General features: G+C 35.4%; 1 protein-coding gene across 2 annotated transcripts in view; it reads left to right on the top strand.

The window, feature by feature from the left end:
- Positions 1-19,513, top strand: part of LOC138333145 (furin-like protease kpc-1) — a 67,880-nt gene that overhangs the window by 36,368 nt on the left and 11,999 nt on the right. For both annotated transcript variants that reach the window (XM_069281313.1, XM_069281312.1), the window contains exons 5-11: positions 13,548-13,624; positions 14,362-14,450; positions 16,467-16,639; positions 17,222-17,434; positions 17,842-17,942; positions 18,381-18,484; positions 18,836-18,953. In XM_069281313.1, the coding sequence (XP_069137414.1) occupies positions 13,548-13,624; positions 14,362-14,450; positions 16,467-16,639; positions 17,222-17,434; positions 17,842-17,942; positions 18,381-18,484; positions 18,836-18,953 (875 nt within the window). The remainder of the gene's footprint in view (positions 1-13,547; positions 13,625-14,361; positions 14,451-16,466; positions 16,640-17,221; positions 17,435-17,841; positions 17,943-18,380; positions 18,485-18,835; positions 18,954-19,513) is intronic.

Here is a 19,513-nt window from a genome sequence, read left to right as displayed (position 1 = left end):
ATTACTGATATTTATGATATTATGCTGCATGTTATAAGGTCTAGCTAGAGTATTTGTAATAGATACCCTGGTACGATAACCTATTTGTCTGGGGAATATTGCATATGTATTATGTGCATTACGATTTTAAACTGTTTCATGATAGAGCGAAGATCTTGCAAGTCACTATGTCCATGGTACGAATTTACCTGACAAAGGTGATCTAAGGTGAATCACTTAACCATGATCATCAAGCGTGACTACAGGTTTATGACAGCTATAGTGTTAAACACCGGTCATGTCGTCATTGTCAGTATCTTTATCCAGGTTAGCATGTCTCGTGTCTGTCCAGTGAAGGTCAAATGCTATCTGAGCAGTAAACAGCAATTAAGTGATGTTTTACCCTTTATCGACTAGTAATACCTCATAGTGTCCCCCTTTTAATAGTTAAAGTGTTAAATACTGGTCATATCATCATTTACATACATGTTAACATGTCTCATCTCTTGATGTCCAGTAACTGTAAAATGCTATCGAAACAATAAACAGCAATTAAGTGATGTCTGCCACTTTATAAACTAGTAATGTTGTTCTGTGTCCCCTATGACCCCTATGAACAGTTATAGTTTGAAATTGATTGTGTCATTGTTTTTATACAGGTTAGCATGTCTTGTCTCAGAATGTCCAGTAATGGTCATGATGATCAAATGTCATCGAAACAACAAACAACAATTAAGTGATGTTTTACCCTTTATAGACTAGTAATGTGCTCGCTGTCCCCCCATTACCCCCCCCCCCCCCCCCCCCCCCCATTAACAACAGTTACAGTATAGTGTAAAATACAGACCGTTTCATCGTTTTTATCCAGGTTAGCATGTCTCGTCTGTGAATGTCCAGTAATGGTCAAATGTTACTGGAACAATAAACAGCTATAGTAATGTCTTCCCCTTTACAAATTAGCCATGTCTCTTGGTGTCCAGAAACATTCTAATATTGCTAATGGAACAATAATCGTAAGTAGCTTTGTTGAAGTATTGTAGACTCCTAATTAATGACATGGTCAGGCTGTACAAATGTTTATCATTGACAGGTAGTTCTGTTTTAATCTTGATAGAAAATCTGTCGTTACATTTGTCTGAAGGTGAAGCTGAGTGTTATACTCTTTGTCTTGGGCAAATTTAAAAATAAAAAATGACTATCAGTTAAAATTGTGTGCTATTGTAATGCTGAAACCCAGGTTCTTGTTAATCTGAAATAGAAGATGGTGTATCCTATGTAAAAGCTTTTGTCTTGTACACCAGTGGCTAGTTCAGACTGTGAGTGAATGTTTTCAGTGTGCTATATACTTTAAGGTTAAACCCGACATGTGGTAGTCGCTAAATTATTAAGTATCTTGTATTGATTATAGAACTCTGTTAATGCATTTCATTCTGATTCCATCCACTGATCACAATGCCTCGTAATACAATTATTTTTTAATCTGTTTTTCTGTCATTATTTATGATTCCCTTAATAAAGGACAATACTGATAGGTATAGATAGATGTATGTGTAGTATATAGTGGCTGTCGAGAAAAAGAGGAATGTATAAATAGATAAGTTACTACAGATATCAATTTGTCTGACATCACTATTGTATATAGGTTTATACCTTAGAAATACTTGTATATCATGACATAGAATTTACTTGTTTATTGTTGCCCCAGATACGATGACTGCAGAATAAAAAACAAAACAAAAACAAATAAACAACTTTGATTCATTGAATATTAAAATTAGGCTCAAAGTCCTTTAGTATTTAACAGATGTTATGCTGATCGATGTACAAATAAAAAATACAATTGAAATGATAATTCAAAATTGTTTAACTCCCAGTTTCAATAAGAAGTGATTAATCACATACAGTTGGAGCTGCCATTTAGGCACTTAAAACTACCGTCTACATAACACGGTTTTGTACCACATACATGGGAGGTCCTTACATGACTCTGGCTGTTAATAGGACATTAATTAATCAAACAAACAAAGGCTATAAACATTCTGTCAATCCAACAGATTTTGGAGTCATGCATATTTAGACATATAATGCTTTTGGTTTTTCATCACATGTTCAATGACTTGGAGGGGTGTACATTCAGTCTGGTGTCTGTGTCAATATATATACTTCAGTGAGATAGCACTATAAAATGGGTTTCAGCTGTCACAATGAGACAACATGAATATACCACAGCCTCCCAAAACACAGACATTGACATATACTGTGCATAGCAGAAGGCTGTCCTTAAATGACCATGTATAGCTATTAGGCAAAAAAAAAAATCTCTGTTTAGGGTTACCGGCCTACTCAAATTTTTTTCCCCACCTTTTTTACTACGAAAAAAATTAGAAGTAGGGATTTCAAATTCGGCCATTATTTGAGAGTGAAAGACACTAAAAAAAAAAAATTCATGACCTACTGACCCTATTTTTTTTGGCCTTAAAAAGATGTTAAATTAACCTTATAAACCTTTTGTCTGCCATCAAAAACACTTGACATATTCTTAAACAATCAGAGCTCCTAAATTACAGTCAAAGCATCTTCTGAGAAGTCAAAATTTTCTTGTATTAAAGTTTTTTTCTCATAAAGAATATTTTATAATCTTAATAACAATAATTAAGGATTAACTTGAATAGATTTTTTATGTTATGGAGATATAACACAAAAATCTGAGAGTACTCTAAATAAACCGCGAAGCGGTTTATGATGAGAGTACACTCAGATTTTTGTGTTATATCTCCATAACATAAAAAATCTATTCAAATTAATCCTTATAATTCAATTTACTAAAGATAATCTCTTCAACATTTAAAATTCATTTTGGGACTCTTTTGTCTATGAAATTATTACGCCGTCATTTCAGCCAATCAGAAGCGACGTTACAAACGGCGACGCCATTTTTTCCTTTATGGGGCTGATAAAGTAAATTGTTAAGCCAATGAAAATGCTCGTAACAAGGAAAATTGAATTATAAGAAAATGGAAGAAAAAGCATATGTCCCTGTGCTCGTTTTTGAGCTATTGTCACTCAGAGCTCCTAAAAGTACAGTCAAAACAAAAACCCTAAAAAAATGTGAAGTCAAACTTTTAGTCTGTTGGTTATGCCACTGTAGATATCAAATATAACTGTTGAAGTAAACAGTGATTGCTCTCCCCTATTTATTGTATCAAGACATTGTTTTAGGTATACAGATCAACGTCAGCACAACTGATAGAATTAATTAAATGATTAGATTATCAACAGGATCTTAAGCAAAAAAAAAATTGTTAACAAATATCAAGGACTATTTATAGCCTGTTTGGATGGTGTAGGTAAGTCAAATGGAGGTCAATAACAGCGGTAAAAGTGCAACCAATTCCGTGAGATTCTGATATATGGATTAACTATTCTGTTTCGTATCAAAAATTGGTTTGATGTAAATCAGAATTCTCCACTGTTTCATTATTATGTTGACCTTCTAACAGTAATGACCATTCATGAGACTGTTGTGATGGAATCAAATCAGAGTTCCAGTTGAAAAACCACCACCCTACCATGTTCGAACTAATGCATTTACACTAATGAAGCCTTGAACGACTATGCCACATTAGATGGCTCACATTACAAAGTTTGCCATTAATGTCCCATGCTTTGCGAGACAACCTTTTGAAGGTCAGAATTGTTTTAGTCATTTCAAGGTCAAAGTCTCACAAAAAGTAAACAACACATAGATAACCAAGTAGAGTAGCTATTAATTGGGTTCATTCTGTCATCACGTTGTATTTTTCTTTTGGGAATGAAAGCAAAAAATTCACTGATTTTATTTTATGTCGACAAAGCAAAATTGGAAATACAATTTTGTAATCATATGGTAAAACGACCCGTCTCTAAATTAATTTGGATAGCATTAATTGGGTTTAGAAACAGCACAGTTCGAAATGGATTTCGCTTAAATCACCCCCAGCCACTTAAGAAACAAAGCATTGTATTTTATCAGTGACCTGACTTTAAGACATCAGCCTTTATTCAAATTTATGCAGAGTGAATTAGGCCCTTAGAGATGTATATGTTGGCCCTAATCAGTTGGTTAAGCATGTACAAAATGTCAGCAGATAGACAGACAGTTGTACAAAATGTCTCCTGATGGCTATTATTGACAGAGGCAGTAGGACCACTGATAAGCGATGATAAGTTGCAGAAGTCCAGAGGGAAAAATTGTTTACAAGATACCAAATAGTATCAAAGATCTGCTTTCCTTGCAGTTCCTGTTATTACTTTCTGAGCAATACCGAGAAGCTCGATGCAGGCTCTTAAAAACATTTTCAATTTGCCATCAGGGTATTCAGTGAATGTTTTTTAGGGCTTTTCACCAAATGGTGAAAAGACATATTGTTTTCGTTAAGTTTCTTATTCTTTTTCTTATAATTCTTATTATTTTATTTTTAGGTCATCTGACCCAAATGGTCAGGATGACCTATAGTCATCATGTTTTTCATCCGTCGTTGCCTGCCGCGTTTTAACTTTTCACATTTTAAACTTCTTCTAAAGTTCTACCAGTGCAATTTGGCTGAAACTTGCATGAAATGATCCTACATGGTCCCAACAAAGTGTTCTTATTTTTCGGGTCTACCTGAAATCAAAGATGGCCACCACAGCCGCCATCTTCAAAACACATTTTGAACTTCTTCTCAAGTTCTACCGGTGCGATTTGGCTGAAACTTGCATGAAATGATCCTTTATGGTCCTGACAAAGTGTTGTAATTTTTCGGGTGGATCCGAAATCCAAGATGGCCCCCACAGCTGCCATCTTGAAAACACATTTTAAACTTCTTCTCAAGTTCTGCTGGTGCAATTTGGCTGAAACTTACATAAAATTATCCTGACATAGTCCCTACAAAGTGTTGTTATTTTTCAGGTCAATCCAAAATCCAAGATGGCCGCCAAAGCAGCCATCTTGAAAACACATTTTGAACTTCTTCATAAGTTCTGTTTGACTGAAACTTGCATGAAATTATCCTGACATGGTCCCGAAAAAGTGTTGTTACATCTCTGGGTGATCACAAATTGAAGATGGCTACCATGACACTATTACCAAGGTAGCCAGATGACCGTTAAGGCCCTTGGGCCTCTTGTTCTTCCTGTTTTTGTGAACACTTTATCGGACAAACGGTGAAACATATCATAAACATTATTTCAGTATGCTTAAGGCATGTATCTGAAGGTGTTCCATGAACAAAATTAAGTAGGTCAAAAAATCCAATATGGCCGCCGAAACTTAAACTCTAAAAACACAAAAACAGCTATAACTCAAAAAGTATAAATGTTATTTCAAATCTGATATTTTATTGTAGGGAATGGACATATCTAACTTTTTTCCATTACATGTTTTCACAAAATATGTCTCATTTAAAAGCTCCCTATAGGTCAAACTTAATCAAATGTTATTATTTTCATTTCATTTTTTTTTTTTTCAATTTTCTTCAAACTTTTTGCATTACCTGGATGCAGTATGTCATTCTGAAGATTTTGATGTCTTCAAATTTAAAATTGGTCCACTAATTATTTCTTAATGACGTAATTCATATTTAACAAAGAATTTTTTGCAAATTTCGACAATGATATTTTACACATCTCCTCTGATTCAATCTGTCCGATCAAGCCCAAACTCACAGATTTTCCTGTTATTTCCGTGACCAATTCTTGTTAATATGGTGTTAATTCAAATTCAAATATGGCCACAGTGATGCCACTTCCGGTTTAACCTAGACAGCAATAACTCTTTAACCATTAAGCCAATTTCTTACATTTTGTTATTTGTTATGTAGAAAAGGATATGGAGAAATTTTGTAATTGTACATTTTTCTCTAAAATGTCAGCTCGTAAGAATGGATGTTTTTTCCCCCTGTTAAATTGCAAGACTTTATATTATCTATCAATGTAATTTGTGCACAGCCAACTTCAAATTGTATTTTAGCACAGAAAAAGTGTGCAAATAGCACAGGATTTATAGTAATTTCATAGTTCATTGTCTGTGTATTTAAAAAAAAAAATTAGTTAAACAAAATTCCACTATGGCTGATTTTCCATTAGACTGATTGATGACTGTTTTCTTGATTTATATGAATGCCTGCTGATATTTCCAGTACGGCACTTCCAGCAATATTAATTATATCTAATAACAACATTGATTTATTTTTCATATACTAAAAAAGCAAAAAAAAGGAAACTGGAATTACCAGTGTGGTAATGTTGTGAGTGCCTGGTACAATGCGGTCATTGTGTTGTTACATACAGCGTGTCACACCGATAAAGTGTTGTGGTCAATCATTTCCTACGGAAGACAAGTGACGGGTCATTCTCAATGACAGTCTTTATTACTAGGACCTCCACTGTAATGATGTGCCTGGTATGTCTGGTCATTCAGTCTTCATATCCGTCATGGTTACTAATGACAGCAGGTAGAGTTACGAGATATTCATTTCCAGGAAGTGATTAGGCATGATGGGAAATAAGCAAATGCTTTTATAGTATTTGATATTCAATAAAAATAAATCAACCAGAAAATTATTGGAAATAAAGAAATGCTTTTATAAGATCAATTTGATATTCCATGAAAAAAATCAGTCAAAAAATAATGATTCATTGTTGTTAATGAAAATTCATTTGATAGAATTTCATATTCACAAGGGATAGATATAACCAGAAAGTATGCATTATTGATGAGAAACTCGAAAATTTAAGACATTCATAATAGGAATCGTTTCAACTCCAAATTTTTAGCTATATAACCTTCGGCAAGGAAACATATAATACAGTTTACCTTTCAAGTCACCATTTTGCTACCATCTTTTAAATCATTTATATGTATTTGTAGAAGAACAGGGAATTACACATTCCTGTCGAGTGCCCTGACCAGGAATTGAACCCTGGTCTCCGGCGTGGTAATCTACGGCTCTACCCACTGAGCCAAAGAAACGTGCTCCATCAGCTGAGTGACAGAGACCGTATTTAACACTATGTACAAGTCACACCAACCCGCTCCTTTTTACACTACTCCCCCTGTTGTTACTGAGATTTTTACTAAATCACAATCTGAGACTCTTAAACCACCTTCCATGGGTTATTTAGTTGGGCGCCAATGTAGAAGAACAGGGAAAATATACTTTCCTGTTGAGTGCCCCGACCAGGAATCGAACCCTGGTCTCCGGCGTGGAAATCTATGGCTCTACCCACTGAGCCAAAGAAACATGCTCCATCAGCTGAGTGACAGAGACTGTATATAACACTATATACAAGCCACATCCACCCGCCCCATTTACACTACTCCTCCTGATTTTCCTGAGATTTTTACTAAATCACAACCTGAGACTCTTAAACCACCTTCCATGGGTTATTTAGTTGGGCGCCAATGTAGAAGAACAGGGAAAATACACATTCCTGTTGAGTGCCCCGACCAGGAATCGAACCCTGGTCTCCGGCGTGGAAATCTACTGCTCTACCCACTGAGCCAAATTAAGAAGCATGCTCCGTCAGCTGAGTGATATAGACAGTATTTGGTTAACACTATGTACAACACTGCCACATCGACCCGCTCCTTTTACAATCTTTATGGTATGAGGTCATATGTATGAGGTCATATGTAAAAGTGATTTAAAAGCAAGATGGCAACTTGAAAAGTAAATTGCAGTGTGCTTCTTTGACCAAGGGTATGCATCCGAAAATTTGGAGTGGAAACAGTTTATATTATGAATATAGTAAATTATGATCTCTATCATGGGAAATACAAAATAACTGTAGAAACAAAAGAAACTTAATGCATTGATAATCACTGGATCATTACCATCAGATATCAACTGATTGATTACACAACTCTCTTTTTAATGTGCTTTAATTTGAATTCTTCTGGAACTTGCATTCTGGAAATTGATCTTGTAATAAAAGTAAGAAAGAATACTAACATCAATCATAATTAAAAACTGACAAGGCCAAAATGTCATGAAGAAATTGTAATCAAATGTGGATGCTTCTCAAAAAAGATATTAGACAAGAGCTTTTAATTAAATTGTTTTACCAGTGTCGTCTGCTCTATGGATTCCCATGAAATGATAGGAGCCACAGTTGCCAAGCGACTAAGATGTCTCGACATATTACCATAAGACCTCCACCTCTGGGTCGCGATTTTGAATCCCAAGTGGGGCAATTGGCAGGAACTGACTGCTAGTCAGTGGTTTTTCTTCAGGTACTCTGGCTTTCCTCCACCAACAAACCTGGCATGTTCATATATGACCCTGGCTGTAAATAGGACATTAAACTAATAAAATCATGAAATGAATAGAGATATGGTAACAATTTGTTTGATAAAATTATTTTCGTTGGATTACATGAACCATGAAATAAAGAAAATACTAGAAAACAACAACAGCGGCTTGTTTGTTAAATAATTAATATTTATTTGTTTGATAGGATGAATTTGATTGAAAATACTCAGGAAAAGTGATGTTCAACAGAGTTTTAGATGGCAAATTATTAGAAAAAGTCATCAAACGCAAACATCAGTTTGAATCAAGGAAAGCTGTATTTAATCTAAGTTGGTAAGCTACTGGGAACTGCAATTCAATACATGCGATTTATTGTAAGATAGCATGCTGTATCATTGCCAACACTATTCTCATCCTGTTTGTTTTTTATTAGCTGTTTTTTATTAGCAGACGTCTCCATGACAACTTATCTGTGATTTTGACTCACCATACAAAGCAAACATAACATAAAACAGTGCTCTATGTGACAATTTGAAAACAAAAGACAATACCTGCCTTTGCAACCTCCTCTGTATAAAGACCACCTGCTTAATAAGACCACTTTGCTAGGGTTCCTAATGACCAATTTTAAAATAATTTAACCTGTGTTTAAAGATCAACTGGCTATAAAGTCCATTTTCCTCAGTTCCTTGGGTGGTCTTTATAGACAGGTTTAACTCCACTTGGACAAGATATACTGATCCATTCCTTTCGCAACTCTTACCAATGTCTGAAGTCTTAATAAATACTCAATAGTACAGTTGGAGTTTGTTACATACAAAGGTGCGAGATCAGAAACACCATTCGTTATTCAACCCAATAAGCCCCCCAATCCCTAAATGCCCCTGCTCCTTTTTAGGCCTCAATTTCACTTATCTCGAAGTAGATGTTGACAGAAAATATGAAAATTATAGCTTTCTTCATTAATTTCTTTTGCAAAATGATTTATGGCTTACTTTGTACAATAAAGGCTAGTCCAACTTTATTTCTATTAAGCACCCCTTATTTGTTTCAATTTTTCAAACGCTGTTGTGGGCATTTATCGGGTAAAATCTGGTACATTGCTGTTGGTTAGCCTTGGCTGGGATTGAACCTGGGTCTCCAGTGTCATAATCCGCAGCTCTACCAGCTGAGCCTAATATACCTTACACTGTCTACTAATCATGTTTCACATAGAAGTCACAGGCTGTATCAGTTTTTAGCCAACATTCAGTACTTATTTCAGATTAACCAGAGCCAGTTGGATTACAAGGGAGAGTGCTTCTTGACATAATATGACATTTCCAATACAGATATCAGCAGTAGAAAGATGTCTCAATCTTGATTTGAAAAAATAACAACAACAACAAAAAAACACTGTTCAGCTGTTTAATTCGTCTTGAAAGAAAAAAAAAATCATTCATTCAAGATCATATTTAAAAAAAACCCAGTATATTTAGTTATGATATGCATGTATTTAAAACAATTGTGTATCTGTCTATTAAGGATACCTGTCTATATAGAACACCTGTCTATATAGAACACCAGTCTATATAGAACACCTGTGAACACCAGTCTATATAGAATACCTGTCTATATAGAACACCTGTCTATATAGAACACCAGTCTATAAAGATCACATGTCAGTATTGACGTCTGTGTATGAAAAACATATTCTACAAAGGACAAAAGAAACAGGTTTACAAAAGACACCTTTCTATAAAGAACACTGTAATGTTAGTAAATGACAATTCTTTTATATAAAATGACCAAGGGGGTGACCTGCGAAAATATCACCCCTACAAAAATAACTATCTCTTTAATGCATGATTTCCATAAAAATTCAGTTGACAAGGACTAATGGAGGATTCTACATAACTAGCCGTGATATGCTCCAGGTTAGAGCTGGTGGTCTATCAGATACCACTGCCTAACTACTGGCAGTGCTGGATTCTAGATCTGTTGGACAAAATCAGGTGTAATTAGTTTTTCTCTCCTGGTATCAAACTTCACAAAACAAGACCTAGGTGTAGCTAATGAGCAATAAAACAATGGCTTTTATTGTTATCTTCATGTTCACATTGGCAAACATATTTATTTGCATCATTTTGATGTTGAGAACATTATGTTATCTAGCCAAACGTAGAAATGACTGTGGAATGGAACCTGTTTTGCATATCATAAAAAGAGTTTTAATTAATTTCTTGCGATGTTTAAAGTTATGGTACACTCATTCTGGTGTCAAAGAAAAATTAAAAAAGAAGTTTGATTTTCATTGAATATTTTATATTTTGGTTATGGTGTATGAACATTTCAGCGTTAGAATACCACAATCTGTTTCAGTAACTGACACAATTTTTTACCTCAATATTCATGTTTCTCTCTATTTGAATCAATACTTCTCCTACAATACTTGTTTCCCTGGACAAGTTTCAGAATATATCTAGTTTTGATTGAAGAATTCTGATATATGTTGGGCTTCACGCTGACCCCAGCTATGGTTTCTGATCATTGATCCACATCACCACCTTATTAGGGAAATATTCACACTGATAAAGATTGTTATGCGATAATTGTGGACTAGGGACTGAAAGTAGACTGGCTTTGATTTGGAATTCATGCTTTAATGACTTCAGGTTTCTATTTCCAGAGCTATTTAGAGGAAAATGAAGCCTGTTTAGATAGATACAATCCTGGTTTTGTACTCCGGACATGTTTGGTTGGCTACAATTTAAGTTATCAATTGGTGTCTCGGAAGACCTGCTAGTTCAGACAAACTGTAATTACAACATTCATGATTATGAGGAGATATCCTTAATGATAACTCCATTGATTCTGGCCAGGAATGTGGGAGAGGGTGGAATGGTGTGACAGGATGTAGGGAAGGGAGGCTCGAGTGGAGTTGTGTTCGGGAGGTGGCTCTAGTGGAGTGGCGTGGCAGGAAGGTGGGGGAGTAGGGTCGAGTGGAGCAGTGTGGCAGGAGTATGGAGGAGTGGGGGGTCAAGTGGAGTGGTGTGGCAGGAGTATGGGGGAGGAAGGTCGAGTGGAGTTGTGCGGTAGGATTATGGGGGAGGGGGGTCAAGTGGAATGGTGTGGCAGGAGTATGGAGGAGGGGGGCGGGTTGTCTAGTGAAGTGGTGGGGATGGAGTATGGGGTAGGGAGGTTGAGTGGAGTGGTGTGGCAGGAGTATGGGGGAGGGGGGTGGGGGAGGGGGGGTCAAGTGGAGTGATGCCGCAGGAGTATGGGGAAGATGGGTCGAGTGGAGTGGCGTGGCAGGAAGGTGGGGGAGTAGGGTCGAGTGGAGCAGTGTGGCAGGAGTATGGAGGAGGGGGGGGTCAAGTGGAGTGGTGTGGCAGGAGTATGGGGGAGGAAGGTCGAGTGGAGTTGTGCGGTAGGATTATGGGGGAGGGGGGTCAAGTGGAATGGTGTGGCAGGAGTATGGAGGAGGGGGGGTGGGTGTCGAGTGAAGTGGTGGGGTAGGGAAGTTGAGTGGAGTGGTGTGGCAGGAGTATGGGGTAGGGAGGTTGAGTGGAGTAGTGTGGCAGGAGTATGGAGGAGGGGGACGGGTAGAGTGGTATTTCCAGGATGCTGAATTTGTTGCTATTTGTACATTCTCAATGAAACATCAGTATGACGTTGAACATCGCATACAAAAAGTAGGTCATTGTGACCTATATTTCAGGTCTAAACTATGCAAAATATAAAGTTGGTACAGACTCTTTGTTCAAATATCAAAGCAGCTATTATACTTGATCACTGTGTCCTCTATTTTGACCTTGAAGATGATGTCTGAATTGTACCAATAACAACCATTTGTTGCATAATACAGCACAATTAAAGTCAAAAATACAGCACAATTAAAGTCAATTTGCCTGCCAGAAAATAATTAGTTTAACAAAAATTGTCTTTGTACAAATTCAATAACATCTTTATTGTGTGTTTTGAAACTTTGATAAACGAGTCAATATTAGTAATCCACACTGCCCTAGACAGAAAATATGATTTTGTTGTTGCCATTCCACGAGCTAATCAAGGTGTTATGTTCACGATCCAAACCCCTGTGGAGTTGGAAGTTTAATGTCTGCCGTCCCAGTCCCTGTGGGGAAAGCCATGGAGGCTGACAGTAGAATGCTGGGTCATGTTTCTTGTTTGATTAACACCACGGAGACTCACTTCCTGTTTCCCGGAGACGACATCCTTTTTCCTGTTATCAACTCTGATATCATGTATCAAGACTGTCATTCTATATAGAAAAATCGCTGACTCTACACTCAGACACTATTTTAAGGCATGGAGAAAGTTTTTTTCGGATTAGTTTGGATGTTTATAAATGAAGATTTTTTTTTTCAATCGTCTTGTTCAATAAATGGTTTGATTGATGATCAAGGTTTTCTTTTGGGATACATGTTGTTCCGTTCATTGTCTGATTGTTGTTTGTAGCTTTCAGTCTTAGCATATGACCTTCACCAATAGGATAAATCCAAATTTGATAAAAATGACCTTGAAATGATAACTTCCTGTATTAACTGACCTTGACTATAACCACTCATGAATCTGTAGATATTCTGTGGCAGATTGTTGTCTGCAGTATTCAGGCTTACTTCATGACCTCCACCCACAGGACTTCTTAAAATTGATTTAAGAAGTGACCTTGAACTTGTAACTTCCTGTCTTAAGTGACCTTGACTAAGGTTTCTAAATTTGACAACGACAATGTTCAGTATTTTGTGTGACAAGTCTCTTTTGGGACAAAATCTGATGGTTTTTCTAATCATAATTTACTGGTACTAAGAACATAATTTTGAAAGTTCCTTTACTTTGTTGAAAATGTGAACAAATTATTTTGTTTTGCTGGTTAAATTATCAATGTTTTGTATCATTTATGGAATGTGAAAATAACTTAAAGATGTTTGAGGAATCCTATGGGCTACATGAATAGGACATATATTACTGATACTAATGTCTGTTTAACTAGTTTTGTTTCCAAGGTCATTTCCAAGGTGAACTTTAACCTTATTATAGTACAGAATACCTCTATGATAAAGACTATACCAATCCCTTAGATTGTTGTTGAGACTGGGCCAGAAACATTCCAGTATTGATAAACAATTACAAAAATGTGACAGTTCTAGAAATAGGTCATTAGATATCGTTCTTTTTACAAGATAAAAGTTGAGGCTCGAGCTCCTTGTGGACTGGGGGGTCCTTATTGTCGCCAAGTCCAGCCTATCATGTCGCCAAGTGTGCTTTGTCTAAGATAACCTTGTCTTTCCACAGGACCCTTATGCCAGTACCGACATCAACAGCCATGACTCTGACCCCATGCCGAGATATGACTTCAGCAACGAGAACAGGTACAATATCTTCAACTTCCTGTAGATAGTAAAAACAAGGGTTTTAAGTATGAAACTACATGTTATTTACCTTAAATTGTTTATTTATATGTGATTAAAGGTTCATTTAAACTACTTCAATCTAATTACAAAATTACTGTGAAAAGGAAGTAATGAATGAAAACGCAAAATGAAGTCACCACAAAAATAACTTGGCATACAAATACTACATAGCATCTACTGTAACTGAGATCAATAGAATATTTGGTTTTCAGAAAATACTGTAGATGTACATATTTTAGTGGTAATCTTATTTAAGAGCTCTTCACACTAGCAATGCTAGTATTTTCTGTATATCCTTTATATAGCTATTATAGTGATTGTGCAAGTTCACATTGTGCTAAATTTAATTGCTCCTTAAAGTAAGTATTTGTACAGTGACCTGACAACAAATTACAACTTTTTAAGCTTTGCAGTTGTCTTGTGCAGCAATTTGTATTTGTATACCTCTCATTCATGAAGATAGAGCATGTGTGGTGTTGCTTTGTGTGTCCATACTAAATGCTCTATTAGGTATTGTTTTGTATTATTTCGTTAATGTATAAACGTCAGATGAGAATTTAAAGTTAGACAACAATAGGTTGATAAAGCATTATTTATATTATTAATATCGAGTAACATACACTCTGATCAATAAAGAAAACTGGAATTAACAGTTCTGATTTATTCATCATTAATCGTCTCTTCCCATTTTCCAGACACGGAACTCGTTGTGCAGGAGAGGTTGCTGCAAAGGCCAATAACTCTAACTGTATTGTTGGTGTAGCATACAATTCAGGAATTGGAGGTAATAATTATTCATTTGAAAAATTAGAAAAAAGACATTTTACGTTTAGGGAAATAGAATTATACATTCGACTTGAAGTCAAATTTCCGTTTTGCACTCTCTGCCCTTAAATTTAATGTCTTATAGAATATTCTGTATTTACATTGTAACACCTGTGCTAATTTGAATTCAAATTTGCATATTAATGAGATCAGTTTCTATAAGTGTCATTTTTGTTTCCAATTAGAGGAGTGATATTGTTATAGGCGTATCTTACCTTTGTGATATTGACGCAAACAGTATAGACGATATAGGGGACATCGTTCTGATTCAGGGATGTTCCTATATATACACAACCATAACATACTTCTTTCGTATCCTCTTCATGAGTTCAGTTTGGAAGAATGTTGAAATGTTACACATATCCATTAAAGAGGTCACAAATCATAATTAAGTCAGCTATCAATTTTTCATTGATAAATTCATTTGATTACCATCTTCTCAAAAGCAAAATTGCCCAGAAACCTGATGGGGTCAAATTAGAAGCAAATTCTCACCAAAACAAGAAAAAACTTGAATGAATTAGACTTATTGAGACTATCATATAAATGTAGCTTACAATTGAAAATACATATGTACAGTATTCGCCGTAATTAGCACCCCTCCTATAAGCGCCCCTCCCCTTTTCTGGAGAAGGAGTTGAAGTTATATAAATGCCCCCATCCCATGATTTTAACAATGTTTTACAACAACATGTGATGCCTTTAAAATCAACATTATATCCCATATTACCCCATTGTGAATATTGTACATGAACTTGTGAATAATTGTATCCCATATTACATGAACTTGTGAATATTGTATCCCATATTAATGAACTTGTGAATATTGTATCCATATTAATGAACTTGTGAATATTGTATCCCATATTAATGAACTTGTGAATATTGTATCCCATATTACATGAACTTGTGAATATTATCCATATTAAATGAACTTGTGAATATTGTATCCCATATTAAATGAACTTGTGAATATTGTATCCCATATTAAATGAACTTGTGAATATTGTATCCCATATTAAATGAACTTGTGAATATTGTATCCCATATTAAATGAACTTGTGAATATTGTATCCCATATTAAATGAACTTGTGAATATTGTATCCCATATTACATGAACTTGTGAATATTGTATCCCATATTAAATGAACTTGTGAATATTGTATCCCATATTAAATGAACTTGTGAATATTGTATCCCATATTAAATGAACTTGTGAATATTGTATCCCATATTAAATGAACTTGTGAATATTGTATCCCATATTAATATTAAATGAACTTGTGAATATTGTATCCCATATTAAATGAACTTGTGAATATTGTATCCCATATTAAATGAACTTGTGAATATTGTATCCCATATTACATGAACTTGTGAATATTGTATCCCATATTACATGGACTTGTGAATATTGTATCCCATATTAAATGAACTTGCGAGTCTTTTACATGTGAATCATGACAGAATAATGTGTCTCAAAGGATGAAAGACATATGCATGTTTACTGTAACAGATTAATGTAACTTTAGCACAGAAATATTTAAGATATGACTGTCTTTTTCGTCCACAATTTTACATTTTGGTTCCCTAATAAGCGCCCCCGTTGTTTCAATGATTTGAGTGCCATTGACTCTAATTACAGTGAATATGGTTTGTGTTTTTTTAAAAGTTAATAATACAATCAAATTTCATCATCTCAAATTCAACTTGATCATCAGGAGGGTTGGGGTCCAATAGGGGAATTAGAGGTTATTATTCAAATTCCTTTAGAAAAGAAACAATGAACCTGTATCCAGAACATTACTAGGCATTATAAACCAGGTGAGCGATACAGGCCCTCTGGGCCTCTTGTTAGGATTCTATTTAGGATATTAGTTACATTTTGTGTACCATTGTTGAAAATTGAATCAAAAATAATTTTTTTCGAATTTTTTTTTTTTTAAATTATACAAATATTATCTGGTTTTACAGGTGTACGTATGTTGGATGGTAAGGTGTATGATGGCGTAGAAGCAGAGTCTCTCAGCCACAACTTTACCCACGTAGATATCTACTCTGCTAGCTGGGGGCCGGATGATGACGGTCGTGTGGTCGATGGGCCAGGACCTATGGCTAAGAAATCCTTTCTACAAGGCATAACAAATGTAGGTTTCCAAATGATAATTACAATTATGTGAGGTGATTTGTATTAATAATGATTTGGGAAATTATTTTCATGAGGATGATATTTCACAGTTTTACGAAAACATTGGCACATCATGGGAAAGTTTGATCCATGAACATGTTAACTCCGTATTCATCCTAATAAGCACTCCCCTGCATCCCTTCAAGCTTCCTTCTCCCGTATTGAAGCCACAAATTCTATTACCTCAAATTAGATGTAGATTAAATTTCTAAAAACCAAAAGTTTCTATATTTGATAATCTTTGGTGATTTATAGTTTACATTGTGCAGTAATATTATGAAAGGCTTGTCCAAAGTTGGTTCTATGAAGCACCCCCTTATTGATTTCTAAACTCCCTGGGCACTGATTAGGTCAAATACGGTAGCTAGGTTGTGTAATTTCCTTTTCTTGATTTTTACCCCCTTTTGATTGATAAAAATAACCTACTTGACAGTGACACCATTACAGATTTTGATGATTTAAGACAAAATACTTTTGTCTCACACAAATTTGTACTTTACATGTCTAGCTATTGTTTCATTTGTTTTTACTACCATTATAGGGGAGAGGCAAGAAAGGGAACATCTTCATGTGGGCGTCTGGTAATGGAGGTCGAGCAGAAGATAGCTGTAGTTGTGATGGCTACACTAACAGTATTTACACCCTGTCCATCAGCAGTACCTCACAAAATGGCGGGAAGCCGTGGTACCTAGAGGAGTGTTCCTCCACTCTGGCTACAACATACAGTAGTGGTGCTCCCGGCGAACAACAAATCGTAAGTCATGTGATCTGCTTCAGTATTTGTAGGAGAGTCTTTAAAAAAAACCAAAAGATTAACAGAAAAAAGAAAACCTGGCTTTATAACCAAGTGATCATTATACACAGGTTAAATTTTGATGAAATTGATCATTTGGGACCTAAATAAAATTTTCTCATTGAGCAGGGGATTTATATTTAGAGGTGGTCACTAAGGCAGATCGCTACCGTACTCTTAATTTATTTGTAGTTTTAGATAACCTTTCCTTTTCTTTCTGTTGCTTTATCATAGATCATTTCCTCTATAAACTCTACTTTAACAGAAGTACAGATTTTGCAGATGCCCACTTGGTGTAGAATTTTGTTGTTGTTAATCTTGATAGATTTTATTAGAGTTTACGACAGAACTGTACGATATCTTTACAGATTACCACTGATCTCCGTAAGAGATGTACCGAAACACACACAGGGACGTCTGCTTCTGCTCCTCTGGCTGCTGGTTTGGTAGCTCTGGCCCTGGAGGCCAAGTAAGTGCCAGTTTCCTACAAATCAGCTCTGCTCTGATATCCCAAGATCCTCCTCCATCTTTGCATATTACCACGTTATCTATCCTGCAAGTAGGTACTGATTGTGATGTCATCATTTCGTGAGTACAATACAAGCTGTCACAATCAATATCTTCCACAAGGGCAGATAACTAATCTGCAAATACGGAATACATAGTGCATAAATACTGATTTACAATGATGTTCTCCCCAAACTTTCGTCCTATAATTGGAGCTCTGAAAAGGGAAGTGAATGTTAACTTAACCTTACAAAAATATTTACTTATCTTACAAAAATATTAATTTATCGTACACTTGAAATGTTAGAGGATATTAAAGAATATCAAATTATTTCACACTTTATTCAAGTTGAAATGTTAGAGTACAGATTATTAACTTACATTCACAATGTCTGTTTAGTCCAAACCTGACATGGCGTGACGTTCAGTACATCACGTTACTGTCAGCTAACCCAGAACCAATGGTTGATGGACAATGGAAATCCAACGGCATGGGCAGGAAAGGTAGGTGTATGATCGTAGGCCTAATATTGGTGAAACTCTCCTAGACGTTGAGCCCTAGTGTGTTAATCTCAAGGTAAAACGATTCATTATCGTAGCTAAGTGATCTTTATTAGTGGTTGTGTTAATTTCAATGTAAAACGATTCATTATCGTAGCTAAGTGATCTTTATTAGTGGTTGTGTTAATCTCAAGGTAAAAAGATTCATTATCGTAGCTAAGTGATCTTTATTAGCGTTTACATAAGCCTGACTGACAAAACAATTTCTTATTATCAAACAAAATTTAGAAAAAAGGAATAAAATCACCACGCTTTGCGGCTCCATGTTTCAGCTGTACTCCTGTTTATTTGTAGTGAGTCTACGGTACGGTTATGGTTTGATGAATGCCACTGGGATGGTGTACCTCGCCGAGCGATGGACCACAGTACCCAAACAACATACCTGTACAATCAGTGGGTCCAAACAAAATGCGTATGTATACAGTATACAATATAACCAACACACTTAAACTGAATTTAGGATTACAACGTAATAATTTTCATTCCCCATCATTGTTCCTATAAGATGTGTGTGATATGTGTATAATGAATTATTGTTGGTACCCAGAGGTTCGTATTAACCGTATTTCATTGTAATTAGTAATACTTTAAAATATGAATTAAAGAAAAGATGACATATTTTCATTCTTATTTAGGAAATTTACGGTAGATAGAATCTAAAATGTTTATTCTACCAGGGCAATATATATAACACCATATTGACCAAATCAAATGTCATTGATTGATAAATATGATTAAGGAATTTACTGCGGGAAAAATGATTTGATAAATATTCTACCAGATTAGTATACCACCATATTGACCAATCAAATGACAATGGTAATTATTTAAGAACACCACCATATTGACCGAATCAAATGACAATGGTAATTATTTAAGAACTTACTCTGGGTATAATCTAAAATGTTTATTCTACCATAGCAGTATAACACCATATTGACTAAATCAAACATAAATAATTAATAAATATGA

Source organism: Argopecten irradians, chromosome 10 (assembly GCF_041381155.1).
Source record: "Argopecten irradians isolate NY chromosome 10, Ai_NY, whole genome shotgun sequence".
Classification (NCBI taxonomy): Eukaryota; Metazoa; Mollusca; class Bivalvia; order Pectinida; family Pectinidae; genus Argopecten; species Argopecten irradians.
Note: the sequence above shows the minus strand (reverse complement) of the source record. Positions and strands in the feature narration are given on the sequence as shown.